The 15,494-nt window shown below is 40.6% G+C and overlaps 1 protein-coding gene across 2 annotated transcripts in view; it reads right to left on the reverse strand.

Moving 5' to 3' along the window:
* Positions 1 to 521: 521 nt before the first annotated feature.
* LOC111874537 (receptor-type tyrosine-protein phosphatase zeta) overlaps positions 522 to 15,494 on the reverse strand; it is a 102,545-nt gene continuing 87,572 nt past the window's right edge. For both annotated transcript variants that reach the window (XM_023870115.2, XM_023870116.2), the window contains exons 7-13: positions 12,238 to 12,372; positions 11,079 to 11,246; positions 8,571 to 8,810; positions 7,118 to 7,255; positions 4,357 to 4,485; positions 2,523 to 2,834; positions 522 to 801 (exon numbers count right to left, since the gene is read on the reverse strand). In XM_023870115.2, coding sequence (XP_023725883.1) covers positions 748 to 801; positions 2,523 to 2,834; positions 4,357 to 4,485; positions 7,118 to 7,255; positions 8,571 to 8,810; positions 11,079 to 11,246; positions 12,238 to 12,372 — 1,176 coding nt within the window. In that variant the 3' untranslated portion in view covers positions 522 to 747. The remainder of the gene's footprint in view (positions 802 to 2,522; positions 2,835 to 4,356; positions 4,486 to 7,117; positions 7,256 to 8,570; positions 8,811 to 11,078; positions 11,247 to 12,237; positions 12,373 to 15,494) is intronic.

Genomic DNA, 15,494 nt, shown 5'->3' on the forward strand with positions numbered 1-15,494 from the left:
CAATGTCTCTGTGTGTGTGTTCCTAGCCTAACAGAAGAGATTCAGTATGCCCGAGGAATATGTAGTATCGTTGGTATTGGAGAGACATCTGATATATTTTGAGTTAATATCTATGCACAAATAAATAACAGAGAAGAAATATGTGCAAATTTGATCAGTGTAATTGTCTCTGGGAGGGAAGATAATTTTAAATACTTTGTATTTCATTACAAGATTATGATATTCTATATGACATGAAATCATTCACAACTAGCTAGGCAATTAAGGAAATTGCTACTATTCTTATGATTGTCACATGACACATCTGCACATATTGGAACTGCAATTGCATATACAGCGTCATTTTCTCAGCTATTAATGTTCCAATATAAGATGGATGATGATCCTGGTAAATTTCGAAATATTATTTGTTTCTGCGTGATTTTCACCGAGAGGCCAGATAGGGATAACAAACAGATTTTCATACAGTGCTTAAAAGAAAATCTTACCCAAAACCATCAGGCAGATTTATACCAACAAAATATAATTTACATAAGATATCAAGTATTTTATTTTATCTCTCCCTCTAATGCTTCACAAAATTCAACATTTCTAATAAATATGTGATTTATATGTCAAAACATTTACATTTTACATGAAACACTATCATACTAATATATTGGTCCCTTGTATAATACTTCCTGTGTCTATAATTCTTCACTTGACAAAGATACTACACATGTAGATAATTTCATACAATATGAACATTCACATGGAGTCCAATGCACCACCAGTCAACTTTGTGCCATAGAGATTAATAACCTGAAAAGGAAGGAAGAATATTATTTTGCATGTGCGTCATAGTGGTATATGCACTGAAATCTTATCTTGAAATTTAGAAGAATGCAGTTTCTCAGAGTGTAAGTTTACTGTTTTGTTGGATGCGTTAGCATCCCTTTGGAGCAGTTATTAATTATGCTCATAATGTTGTATTTTAGCAACCCTCTGCTCTATGTTATCACTTGACATAAATGTACACAAACACAGTCTTCAGTGGAGCTTTATGTGCAGTCCCTGGTTAAACCACTCCTATTTTACGTCCTCCTCCCATTGTTACATGAGGTGGTCTCACAATGACTATCGTCAGGTGTGTATGTGCTGTTGCGCTTAAACTGTTACATTGCTGACATATTACTTATAAGTTTCATATTAAATCCTTTCATTACTACCTGCACAAAACTAATTATTTTTGTTGCGCTCAAAATTTAAGAAATAAAATGTTAAAAATTGAAAGGCCTATGATGTGATGAAACTCTTAATGTCCTGTATTTGTTTGTTGATGGTGTGTGTCTGTATACTCCTTGTTACCTGCAATTGAATCAACACACATATACACATACATGTGTGTGAAGGAGACACAGACCTGTGTTACACAGAATTAATAGGCTACATATTTGCTGGATATGTGTCACAACAATAATTTACTACTAGGCAAATTTACTTTAAATGAAAGTAGGTTTATGGTGTAACTATTTCTACCTCTATGTCTGGGTGTCCTCATACTTCTCCCCCAAAGTTACTTTTGAAACTCTTGATTGCTTTTCAATAAACAAAGTCTTAATGTTGTCCCACATTTTTATATTTTCATTTCCTATCGTTCACAATGCAAACTTTGGAGTTGTGAGATGTCTGGGCAGCCACACTAATGGCATAGAAGCACAGTAGAGTATTTTACATTTTGTGTGGTAACAGCAAAGGTAAAAAGTTGTCCCTATGATTAACTAATTAAGCACTACGCCACGAGACGTGTGTGGGAGTGGGCATATAAATCCACGTTTTTCTTGACCTCGGCACTGGTTGTATGCGAGTGGTCAGTTTCACGCCCCGGCTGCTTTACTCCCAGGGTAAGCGTCCTCGGTATCCATTGGATAGGAGGCTTGGTTGACCGCAGAGGCAGTCTTGATGACATGGAGAAAAGAAAATTCTTTACCCTTCCAGATCTCGAAATCTGATCCCTCGCTCATCCAGCCCATAGCCAGACGCTATGACGACTGCGCTATGCCGGCTTCAAAAATTTGTCCCCAGGTTTAATTAATTAAGCACCAGACCATGAAGACGTATGGGGGTGTAGTAGAATAGTTCCAGCATTATTATCCTCGGGACTAGATGGAGGTGAGTGGTGTGTTTCACGCCCCGGCCGCTTTACACCAGGGGAAAGAACCCCCGATAGCCATTTTAAAGAAGGCTGGTTGGGTCCCAGAGCCAAGTGTGGACGCTGTGGAGAAAGAAAAATCTCTTTCCCTGCCGGGAATTGAATTTTGGCCATCGCTATGTCAACTGCTACCTCCGTGTGGTAATGGGTCTTCGAAAACTCTGAATTCATTTAAGATATTTCTTGTACAACAAATAAATGAAAATAGAGAAGCAATGAAGAAACCACATTTATTTTCTGGCTGTCAATGACTAAAGAACATTTGGAATTAGGTAAGGATAATTCATTTTGTATGAAGATAGATCATAAACTCTTCAACCCACAAACTTACCTGGTAAATGAAGGCGTATTGGTCGCGCGTCTGCACAGCGCCAGCTCTGTCCCTCCTAAGGCGGGCCACACAACGTGGAATATTCACAATTCGCGTGGTCTCAAAGTCTCTAATGCAGAGGTCGCAGGCAATAACCGTCCCTGTGCGCCCAGTGCCGGGGCTGCAATGGACAACACAGGGGCCGCTGCGCATATAAGGCCGGGCCTCCAGCAAGAATGCAATTAATGAGCTCGCGTCTTCTGGGACACCCTGTATGGGCCAGCTTACGTACCATAGGTGTATCACCTCACGCCATGAGTTCGTCTCCAGGTTCTGCAAAGACACAATTTGGAATATGGGGAAACTTTAAATAATTAAGGAAGCTGTAAGTAAAAGGAATGTTTTTGAAGAGGTAAGAAAGGTAAAGGTAAGGTAAGGTTGTCCCTGCGCTTAATTAATTATTCACAAAGACGTGTGGGGGAGCTGGATCACTCTTGATCTGGTTACTACATGATGGTGATTGGATAGGAGGCTGGGTTGGCCCCAGCCCCGATCTGGATGTTGTGAAGTAGGCAAAAATCTCTTGCCTCTGCCAGGAATTTACAACCAGTCGTCCAGCCCGTTTGTCATCGCTATACTGACTGAGATAGCCCTGCTCCAGATATGTATTAAATGAATAGGAAATAAGATGTTGCTATAATATACAGGAAAAATGGAATAATTGGCCATAACAACTTATTCCCCTGAGCACCAACCGTTAAATATGGTAGGACGAGACCAAAAATACGATATTTAAAAAGAACTTAAAAGTACATGGAAATGAGGAATAGTCACCGCTTATGGAATACCAGATGGGAGAAGCTCAAAGTAGAATGTCATGAAATGAGTAATTCCAGATACATATAATTTGTACACTAAAGATGACTGGCGTGCACTTGTCTGAATACGTTTCTAAAATTACAAAGAGGCCTATGACACGCATAAATATATTTTTTTCAGCGCTTCCTCAAATCTGAAGATAAAAGTTAAAGCTATCCCTGTAACAGCCCGTGGAGGCCCATAGGATTTTGAGACATCGAGGCTCCCACAGTTTCTAGACTGTCGGCTCACAGACGGCGGTGAGTTTGTCAGCCTTATGGGTCGACCGTCCTTTACCCCCAGGAAGAGGCTGAGTCGAACCCAGGGCCATAATGTGGCCAAAAGGATTAGGTCAATTGAAAAATCCAATGATCTTATCGAGAATAACACTAACACTAACAAAGTAACACCAATAATCTTCGAGGTTCTGCTGTAATCCTAATTACTTTTGGAATCATTTAATTTTCTGAGGTGGTTTTGTCGTCCAGGCAACGTGGTATTGCCGCCCCTTTACTTAACCTGCAAGAATCACCTGGTTCTCCACTGCCAGATAGTTTGGCAATATTTCGTAATGTAAACCAACAGTACTCTATGGAGGAGACTTCTAAACTCTGCGCAAGACAAAATTATGACTTAGTGATGCATCAAAATAAGATGCCTAAGATCGTTTGTTAGAATAACAAGAAAAGACCATGCCCAAAATTAAAACAATGGACAACAACTTCGGGAAGGTAGTATAACCCACGAAAACTGTGGAAATTTTGACAGAAATGGATGGAACATGGGCACTGGTTACCAGCAGATGGTGTGCCCAGAGAAACAATGGAATATGGACCCCGAGGACAAAGAGATTTTGGAAGGCCTAAGAAAAGTGGAAGGGTCAATATTGTACTTTGCCCGAGAAAGTACACAATTTTGTAAGGAAGAGAAAGATGTCTTGGTGACATAGGAAGCGCACTGGGTTACATGATTTTTCAGTCACTCTCTACAACCTCACCTTAAGTTGCAGACTGGATATGATGTAATGATCCTTGACCTCTCTCTTCTTCAGGGTGATTTGGAAGTCACCGAATAGCCTATGGCAATCAAGTACTTCAGAGGGTGGTAGATAATCTGCAGATTTTTCCTAACATAAAATGAATATAAATTAACAGATTGATGAATATGGATGATGAATTAATGTGGTGATATTAAAAACATGAATTTTCTATTATCTGGCTCGTACACAGCAATAATCAGTGTATCTATTGACATCTATGGAAGAAATTCTGAAATATAGCAGAATATACAGAAAGTTCAGGGATTAAAATCACACTCAGGTATTATATGTATCACGAAAAATGGTGTTTAGTCTAACTCTGTGAATATAAAACAAACTTTATACATCTGAAATTTCAAAGAGCTTTTATAATGCAATCAAATATTTTGACAATTATTTCTCAGCCATTTCTGAACATAAAAGCGGAACCACTTTATACTTATAGACCCTCCAGCCGCAGCTAGTATATCCATGTTTCTTAGGCTTTACAATAACAGGAAATTTAAAATTTAAAGTAATGTATGACCATTTTTCAGAATAAATTACACATCTGTGAAGAAACTTTACAATATTTTTATATTTATACAACAAATTTACTATGTGTAGAAGGGTCACCATTCATCTTAAAATGACTAAACATGGAATACAGCAGACTTAATAACATTTGCGAGAAAAGTACTTAAGCCCTAAATGCCTCAGCTTATGGTCAATTTTTAGTCACTCATGACGAAATAGTAAACTTCAGTTCCCATTCTGTAGTTCAGCATCCTGTTGCAAATCTTTAATTAACGTCTATGTATATCACAGTCCGTCAATAATGCAACAATTGTTCCTTTTTTTTTTTTATTCCTCCACTTTCATCATATAACACTTAACACAATATGTTTCGGCCATAGATGGCAATCTTCAGGTGTGTCAATGTATCGAAGCTGTGTTACACTGCTCTGATGTTCGCTAAAACAACGCGCTGCAGTCCACTTAAAAAAAAAGAATAAAAATATTTAATTAAAATCCATTAAAATTGTCTATTAAATTTTTTCTCGTTACGTTTCTAAATTCCTATCCCACCTCATAAGGGGCCTCGGCTACTTGTTTAGAGCTATGTGATTTATTCCAGATGTTTTATTCCAGCCGCTTGTTTTTATGTTCCTTAGCCCTTGTTTGCTACGTCTGCAATATGCCCCTTGCTTGTGTGTTGTTCCCTGTTAGAGAAAATATTTTCAGGCGTTCAAGAAATTCTAAGCTTTTGCCTCAGCAATCTGAGTGACTGTAATGTTGGTATTACTGATGGAGGGGATTTATGAAGTCCGCCGTTGAGATGGGTTCAGGTGGCATTATATACCAAGTTACATGACGATTGGTTCAGGCATTTCACGCACACATACAGTAATGTTACCACATAAGCACACTTTTATTTTTTTTAGAATAAGGATCGCAGGTTCAAAACGTGATCCATGATTATTATGTGCCTGTATTTAAAGAAACATAGGTAAATAAACAGCCGATTACAGTAGCTTTGGATTCTAAAGCATGAAATGTTTTCACGCGCTCAAACACTGGGTATCATGAGTTCGAATGCAACTAGAGGCAGGGATGAGTCTGCGTTTATTTTGTGTTTGTGTTGGTCTGTGTACTTAGTGGCTTTGCGAAGGGCTGATCACCCGTCCAAGGAGTCCTACCGACTGTCTATAAAATACAAATTTCAGAATTAATTGTCTCTGAATGGTCACAGGCCAAAGGGCCTAATGCGTGAAGGTAGAAGAAGAGGAAACAAATATGGCAGGTGACGACGATATATACATATATACATTTCACATTTTGTTTGCTTACACATACACAAATACACTCAACGGTTGAACATGCACTGACGGTCGGTGAGGCAGTAACGCTCCTAATGCTACTTGCATCTAGGAGATCCTTAGGTTTGAATTTCGGCCGGGATGCTGATTACCCTGACTGAGATATTCCGTTGTTTTCCTGCCCTTCCCCCAAGTATGGATACCGGAATAATATTGTGACATGACGCCCGAAAGCCAAAATAGTGACGTCAGAATGGATGTTATTAATAGGCATCCACTCAGTAAACACATTCCCGCGGCAACAAAACGTAAGCATCAATCGAATAACTTCCGTTGCTATGCAATGGCAATGTTAACAAGCCTTCCCAATAGAGAGGCTGTGTTTTCTACGTGGTCCGTGCAAAGTGATTGCAAAGAAGAATTCAGTTGTGAAGTGAAGAGTTAAGAAATGGAACTGAGTCGAGTCCTCGGAATTGGCAGTTGCAGCAGAATAATGGCAAAGAAGGAAATTAGAAGTTTCATGTGTGATTTGAAGTGACAGTGAGACTGTACGTTGCCAGAACACAACTAGTGAAGACCGAGAACGCTAGCGTGTGTGTGTGTAATGGTGGACTGTAAAAATGTGGGAACAGTGACAGCGCTGTAATTGCCTGTAGTTCCGAATATTGTGTATAAGGTGTCAACTGATCCAATCATCCAACCCAAAACCTGTTTATGAGTCGCGCAAACCCTACAAGTGAAAGTAGTTTGATTAGATCATGACTGTTTCCTTCCAAATCTTTTCAAATTCACTATTCATCCACCATCCTGCCCTGTAAAGCTGACAGCACTTGTGATGGTTCTTCAAAACTTAAACATGTCTGCAGAATCTGCAAATAAAATGTTGCTAAGTGCTACATTACGTTCATGCCGGTACTTACCACTCCATTCTCAACGAGGTCGGTTAGCATGAGTATGACTCTACTTTGTTGCTCCCAGATCATGCGCCAGAAATCTATCACAGTAGACGCCATTGGAGCCTGGCATGCGATGTAGTACTTGCTTGCATTCTTGGGGCCCTGGAATTGCCATTACATCACATAATACTTGACTCCTGACGGTTCCTGTCACGTTTAGCGAGAAAATTTAACGTCGTTTTTCAGAGAGCAGCATTCCTGTTTCTTGTTCGGAAGATCCAGTGTTCAAATTTCGATCCGAAGACCATTTATCCTTACTAACGATATTCGTGGTTTTCCTCAGCCCTTCAGGTAAATGTCAACGTAGTGTATCAAATTAATCTACGACTATGACCTTTCACTGATCAACCTTGCATTCGACGACGCAAAATCTGGGATAGTGAAAGCATTTTAAATAAAAATAAATAAAATATGTAGCAATCGGGTGCAAGGCGAAGCCATTATAGACTGAGAGACAAAGAAGTGTTGTCATGAAGACAGAACTGAAACTGGTCCCTATGTCAGCAAAGGTGAATATGTCAACTTAATAAAACAGTCTGTTACAACAGGTCTATGTATTTAATCTGTTCAAAAAATGTTCCCTTCAGCTACATGTTTCGACAGAATTCTTCTATCTTCAGGGCTCATTAATTAAATATAACACAATCACAAAATGTTGCATTTTAATACTTGTTAATAAACCCTTGTAAATAGCATTCTTTTATTATTCTTAGTGGGGTGAGGCTGAGTCCACTTGGTACTGCGGCCACTACTGGCCTATTGTACCAGCCCCAGATGGTAGCTGTTGGTGATTATGGAGCAACTGGTGGAATGAAATTTGGCAGGGGAAACAGAAGTAATCGGAGAAAACCTGCCCCAGCCGCATTTTGTCCACCACAGGCACCATGACCAGACCTGGGCACGAACCAGGGTAGCCGCCGAAGATAGCATAATTCTGACGACAGTTGTAAGGTGATGTGTTGTTATACTTAAATAAATTAAACTATGTAGTTATACGGAAAGTTCTATTAAACTGACTTATGAATGAAATATACCACTGTTATAATGGTAAGGTAAGGTAAAGCTGTCCTTGTAAACGGCCATGGAGGCCCATAGGTTTGTGAGACGTCGAGGCTCACACATTTTCTACACAATCGGCCCACAGACGGCGGTGAGGTTGTCAGCCTTAAGCACCGGCCGCCCTTTACCCCCAGGATGATTCCTGGTACTCATTTCTGTTAGAGGCCGAGCCGACCCTCGGACCACTGTGCGGCTGGAAGGATTAGGTCAATTGAAAAATCCAATGACCTCATCGTGAATCAAACACGCGGCCTTCCGGCTTGTAGCATAGTGCCTCAAACAACTGTAATAACGGTGACTGCAAAATCACCAAAGATAGATTTCAGTAAATTTCTGAATTAATAATTACGTTACTTACGTGCACAAAATTTGCATTTATATACTCGGAGAGTGGTTCGCCTTCACGTGGAGACAACTGTACCCTTGTCTCGGGAAGGGGTATCACATTGGCATAGCGGTTCTTGGTATCCGCGCCTTCGGGCATGTCGTCAACGTTGGCTGTAACCTGCGGGATCCTAGCGAACTCCTGTTCCACAGATTCCCTGTTCAGACTGAAATTCGCCAACCCCGCGAATCCCATAGGATGTGAAGGTGCAGACTAGAATTGACAAGGTCAGTCCATCATGAAGTTTTCCGTGTGCAGTTCTACATCTTGAAGATGTGTGGGGATGCTGACGAATAGCTTCACGCATTCGTGATCTCGGTACTAGAGGGAGGTGAGTGGTCAGTTTCATGCCCCAACAGATTTGACACCGGGGAAAGTACCCCCCGCTGCCCATTAGTTAAGTTGTTGAGCGACCCCACGGCAGGTATGAACGCATGGTGAACAGAAAGATTTCTACCTCCGCCGGGAATTGAACCCTTATTCTCCGGTACTCCAGCCTGTAGAATAGTCACTACACTGTCTGCGCTATGCATAATATAAAAGCACTACATTGCTATAGCATTTGTTTGAAATATTCCTTGAACTTCATATTAATGGTAAGTAATTTTTAATCTATTTTCATAAATACTTTTACGGATAGAACGTGGAAATGTGTTGACTGTTCCTGAATATTCGTGCTCAGTTGTTTGAGACCTCTAAATCTCGGCTGTGTGACCGGCCGTTCTGATTGGTGCTTTCAAGGTATTCAACACCTCCACAGAAATTCGAAGGTGTCATGAACAGGAAACCCCTGATTTATACTCATAAACAGCCTCTTATTCAGCGCTGCAACCTATAACCTGTGCATATGTGGTCAATGAAACGTCGTTATTTTTAACAAATAAAAATATACAGCTACATAAATATATAAATCAAAGGACACAGCACTTTTATGAGGAAAGTTTCTTGCCAAGTCCTTCAGTGGAATCTAATTGTCTGAGTCATGCCGAGTCTAAATACTAACTTCAATTCTCAGCTTAGAATGTTTGTTCTCTGCAATTTGCATAACTTGAGAAGCATTGTTTCTTCATTTCATGATCAATGTTACACACTAGTACATTATTATTTAAATATGCCTATTGGTACTACCTAGAGAGAAAGCTCATCCATTCGACGTTATTGAGCTCATCTTTAAATAACTCATAAGGAAATAAAAAAAATAAATGATTTTCCTCAATCCCTTCAATAAAATCATAAAACATGGACGGATACGTCCTCTTAAAACCCTTCCCTGCTCACGTAAAATAATCTTATTTCTCGTTCGGCAATATACAATCAATGCATTTATATATATAATTACACACACAATGAAGTCTTCCATGCAGCTTCACAAGTTATTGGCTGAATCATCACAGTCCAGGTATTCAGGGACATGTTTCGGGCAAACAGGGCCATCCTCAGGTATATATGATGATTCGCGTAAATTTTTATACTGTGTCATATTGTAATATAACCGGTAAGGGCTGTAAGTCTGAATGGGTTACTGTTTAAAACAGTTTGTTACCTATTAAAATCTAATACACAAAACTGATTTTAAAATTTTTATGATTGACATTGCTCTCGACCGTTGCATCCTAGAACATAAGTAAAACTAGGATTAAATTTCATCAAACGCAATAATATCCTTAATAATAAAATAAAGCATTTATTTTGTTATTAAAATATTTTTGTGTTTAATGGAATTTAATCCTAATTTTACTTACGATTTTAAAAATTGATAATGATGTAAAATGATGCATTCTGTATCGTGATATTCTTCTTCCTTGCATTTTGGATTTTGCTTTTCGCAGAGATGTGTGTTTCGTGGGTGGTAAGAAAGAATGACACGACACACAATATGTCATTCCACGGTATTAAAATATTTTAAAATCATTTTTATACGTGTATATTAAATTTTGACTGGTACCAAATTGGTTTAAATAATAAACTTTCCGGACGAGCAACCCTCAAAAGGCCGAGCCATAGCTTCAAGCGGTTAGTCGCTGGCTTCCCACCGCGGCGGCCCGAGTTCGATCCCGGGTCTGGTGAAGTGGGATTTGTGGTGGACAAAGTGGCACTGGGGCGGGTTTTCTCCGAGTACTTCGGTTTCCCCTGTCAATCTTCATTCCACCAAATTCTCCACCATCATAATCACCCGGGGCAGGTACAATAGGCCAATCAGTGGCCGCCGTGCTGAGTGGACCCAGTTGGACTCCACCCCCCACTAATCGAAACAGCCTTCAAGGGCTACATAAAGTAGTGTAACAATTTACATGAAAGCGTGAACTAAGCGGTGATTCAACCAGCAACCCGTGAAAGTACACTGAAGACAGTATTGCCTGCATATAGTACACACCAGGTGATGAACTAAAGAAGCAAGATGCTTAGATACAATATTATGAATCGATGCAGTTAATAAAGTATCATTAAGTAAATCAAAAGAAATTGCTGCTTCATACTCACTGGATCATCAAATCCCGCGTTACCATATGATCGCTTCGAGTTCCTGGCTCCGGTCTTACGCCTGACTGAGCCACACACAGACACGCTGTCGAGGCTGTATGCATCTAGAGACACTGGTGTGCACCGCTGGCCGTAGTTGAATCTCTGCTGCCGCTTGCGCATCACGACCTGTGCCAGCAGATGCAGTACACAGAGGGGAACATTTATATGCTGCAAGTTGGCTGTAATGTCCAATTCTATTCTGCAGAAATGAGACGTGTCACTGGTACATGTGAGGCATATATGTTCTACAGACTATCCCACTCATGTAGGTAGGACAGTGGATCTTGAAGAAGTGGGATTAGGTGGTATCAGGCTCAGGACAGGGACTAGTGGAGGGCTCTTGTTGACACGGTAATGAACCTTCAGGTTCCATAAAATATTGCGAAATTCTTGAGTAGCTGAGCGACCGAGATCTTCCAAAGAAGTCGGTCGGTTGGCCGGGTAGTCTACCCTGCTTAGATAATGGTTGGGACTATGTGTCTTGTCGTAAAGCGGCCTCCGTTGTCTAGGGGTAACGTTCCCACCTCATGACTCAAGGTACGCGGATTCAAACCCGGCGGAGGTCGTGGAATTTTTAAGGGCGGAAAAATTCCGGGAACAAATCCTCCGGGAGGGACTTTAAGCCTTCGGTCCCGTGTCGTAGATTTACGGCACGTTAAAGATCCTCATGTCTCTAGGAGACCTCTGAGCAAAATTAGGCAAAATGTTTCCCGCCCAAGTACTTTCCAATGCCTCCGGTACATGGGGAAGTTATCGGGTACCACTGCCAGTAGAGGGCCGACCTCGCTGGCAGAAAGGGGGGAATAGCTAGCACCAGTATCGGTAGGGTATGGCGACAGTAGAAATTAAAAGGGGACGTACAATAGGCTATTAGTCGCGGTGCATGGGGAAACCCACCCCCTCTATACTGAATAACTGAATGTGTCTTGTTGTAGGCTATCGTAGGGGTATATATCCTCGGGTCTGTTCTGCTGTGGTAGAGATTCACGCCCTGCGATTTTCCTGGCGCTTCATACTTCGCTATTAGTTCTTTGTTGTTTGGCGATGGTTTATAAAATCTGCATTCTTCCACAAAAAATAAATCTGGACTGATGTACAGACTTATAAAGCTACTCACCCAGAGGGCCGCCAGCAAGAGTAGACACGCAGCCCCAATGCATGAGATGGTGATGGCAGCTATCATACCCCCTCCCTCATCAGCACCTTCAGGAGCGCCGTCAGAAATCTGTCCAGCGGGCTGCACGGTGTTGATCTGAGATGACAAGAAACTGAGTTATACTTAGACATCGATTCGCCGTGTTCTCACACTTTCAGAAAATATAAATTTTTTTCCAAATTCACCATGATGAAGTCCGATACAAATACATGTGTCAATACAGTGTAATTAAAGATCAAAGAACATGAGTAGAGGCCGAGCAAGATGCATCAAGCAGTAACAATTCTGACTTGTATTCGTAAGGTGCTCTGTTCGAATCTCGATCGGGACTGTCCTGACTGGGAATTTTAGCGCTTTTCCTCAGTCCCTCCATACAAATGCCAAGAAAGTGCCTTAAATTAGGTCACTATCGCTTCCTTTCATATCCTATCCAATTCATTATTCATTATCATACAGTAACTCATAGCATGAGTTAGAGACAGCATCATTAAAATGTAAGTAGTAATAATAAAATTAATAATAATGCTATTATAAATGTATTGTTGAGTCCATTTGCATAGTTGTGCGAGACTCTGCGCTGTTTAACTCCTGTACTATAAATAAATAAAATAAAATGACAGCGACAATGTAGACATTCTTTACTGGAAACGAAAATACCTTCGAATTTCTGTCCTTGCTACAAAAGAAAAACTAATTTCATCACATAAAGATATTACACAAATTGCATACAGGCTAAGGTAAAGTTATTCCTATGCTTAATTAATTAATCACCATGTCATTATGACTTATGGGGGAGTGGATTTATAGGTCCATCGTTCTTGACGTAGGACCTGGATAGAAGTGAGTGGTTAGCTTTACGCCCCGGTTGCTTTATCCTGGGGAAAAGAGTTCCCTTTAACAATTGTATAGGGGGCTGGGTGGACCCATGAGCCGGTATGGCTGCTGCAGAGTAGAGAACTCCGACCACCCAGCCGGTAGCCCATCGCACTGCCAACTGAGCTCTCCCTGCTCCGCACAATTTCATTTGCGTCGTTAAATTCTCTCTAATGTCGCGGTGTAGGAACAGACGGGAAGTCTACTGACCAATTTGTGGAATAAGAGTAAATAGAAAATTTGAAAGAATTTTTAAAATTCTCTTTCAGAATTCGTTCACATTTTGATTCCTAATGTTCCTAGATATGTTTGCTACCATTAATGTACGGAGCCAGGATAGCGCAGTCGGTATAGCTACTGGCTACGGGTTGGACGGCCGAAGATTCGAAGTTCGAGTCCCGGTAATATTAAGAATGTTTTGTTCCCCGCGTCATCCAGACCGGCTCTGGGGCCCACCCAGTCTCCAATCCAATGGGTACGAGGGGTTCTTCCAGGGGGTAAGGTGGCCGGGTCGTGAAGCTGACCACTCGCCTCCAACTAGTGCCGAGGTCAAGTGGATCTATATATCCACTACCCCATACGTTTTCATGGCGTAGTGCTTAAATAGTTAATCACAAGGACAACATTTCTACCTTTTACCTCTATCATTCATGTACTTTCAACGCGACGAAAGAAAACGCTTAATTGACACATATTCAAGTAACTCTTTCAGTAATACACCACTTACTTTTAGCCCGTTTAATGCCCAAAAGTTCTACCCTTATTTACGTTTTTATATTTCTAAATGTATCGCATTTCACGTAGTTCTGAAGGCCATGCTGTACTACATTGCCCTCCATTGTCAAGTATTCAAGATCGCAAATACTGAAACAGTAATCTGACCTTTCCGTACTGAAGTGTGAACTCAGAGAGTCTCGTTGTATATCTGACAATTGCAGTAATATCAAAATGAGGAGGCATGCAATGTGTATTGCACACAGCCACTTTTCAGTCTACCTCCTCTTACGTCTAACGATATCCTGGATGCTCGTGTGGGACCAGGTTACTTAGGTGAATGACCAAGGAACGGGCTGTTGCACTAAATCATGGAATCTTATTGGGCATGTAAAATGAGTCGAAACTCTTCCTAAAGTCTAAAGCAAGGTACACGATTCGAAGACATAGTTAGGCCTTAACTGCCGTTTTACATGTACTTGAATTGGTCTCCTGCAATATTGTATTATGTTGCAAAGGGAGGGGCAAGACACTTTAAAAACTTTCTGTAATTTTGTGGTGGTATGTGGCTGTAGCTCCGTATGGAAGCTAACCCACTGGTGGTTTGCAGCTTCGTTTGAAACCCAAGTTTATTCCCTGACTGACGTCACTCACTACAGTATCCTGCCTACATCTGCAGTGAAGTCGCATCACCATGCGAAGAACGACACAAAAGTTAATGATGAGTGAATGGGTGAAAGGGAAAGAACACACTAGTTATGAATGAACGAAGAAATGAAAAGGAAATAACAACACACCAGTAGAGAAAGAGAGAAAGGGAAAGAACACACAAGTTAAAAATAAACGAGAGAGTTAAAGGGAAAGAATAAGACATCAGCTAAGAATAAGCGAGGGAGTGAAAGTGAAAGAACACACCAGTTAAGAATAAGCGAGCGAGTGAAAGTGAAATAAAAACACACCAGTTAAGAAGTAATGGCAGGGAAGAAACAACCATAGAAATTACGAATAATTGAAGGAATTAAAGTAGAATAACATAACCTTAACACAACTTAAGAAAAAATGAAGCAATAACAGGAATTATAATAAAGAATTTAAGAAGGCGCGAATGAGTGACACGTAAATAACAGCACATAAAATAAGAATGAGCGAAGAAGTGAAAGGGAAAGTATATCACACAAACTAAAAATGAGAAACGGAGTGAATTGAAAGAAACAACGTAAGAGTTAAGGGGGATAATCGAGAAATGTCGGCAAGAACCACATCTCCTGAACAAAGACATTAAATGAAAGAAATTTTCATGTTAACGATACTTATTATGGTGTAAACTCGGAAATAACGCATTTATAAATTTCTGATAATTACCCCAAATTTCATAGTCTACAAATCGTGTCACAGGCAGAACGACGGGGGAATCGGGGTTCGATTCTGGACAGGAGAAAAATGTTTTTTTTTCCTTTTCTTCACAGCATCCAAACGGATTATTGAGTCCAACTAGTCTCCAATCTAGTGGGTAAAGGGGTATTTTTCCCTGCGCTAAATTGATCATGGCGTAAATTCCACCACTCGCGTCAATCTAATGCATATGTTAAGAATGCGTGGAACTAAACCTCCTATTCCCTAGACGTCTTCAC

The sequence above is a fragment of the Cryptotermes secundus genome, unplaced genomic scaffold, assembly GCF_002891405.2.
Source record: "Cryptotermes secundus unplaced genomic scaffold, Csec_1.0 scaffold818, whole genome shotgun sequence".
NCBI lineage: Eukaryota > Metazoa > Arthropoda > Insecta > Blattodea > Kalotermitidae > Cryptotermes > Cryptotermes secundus.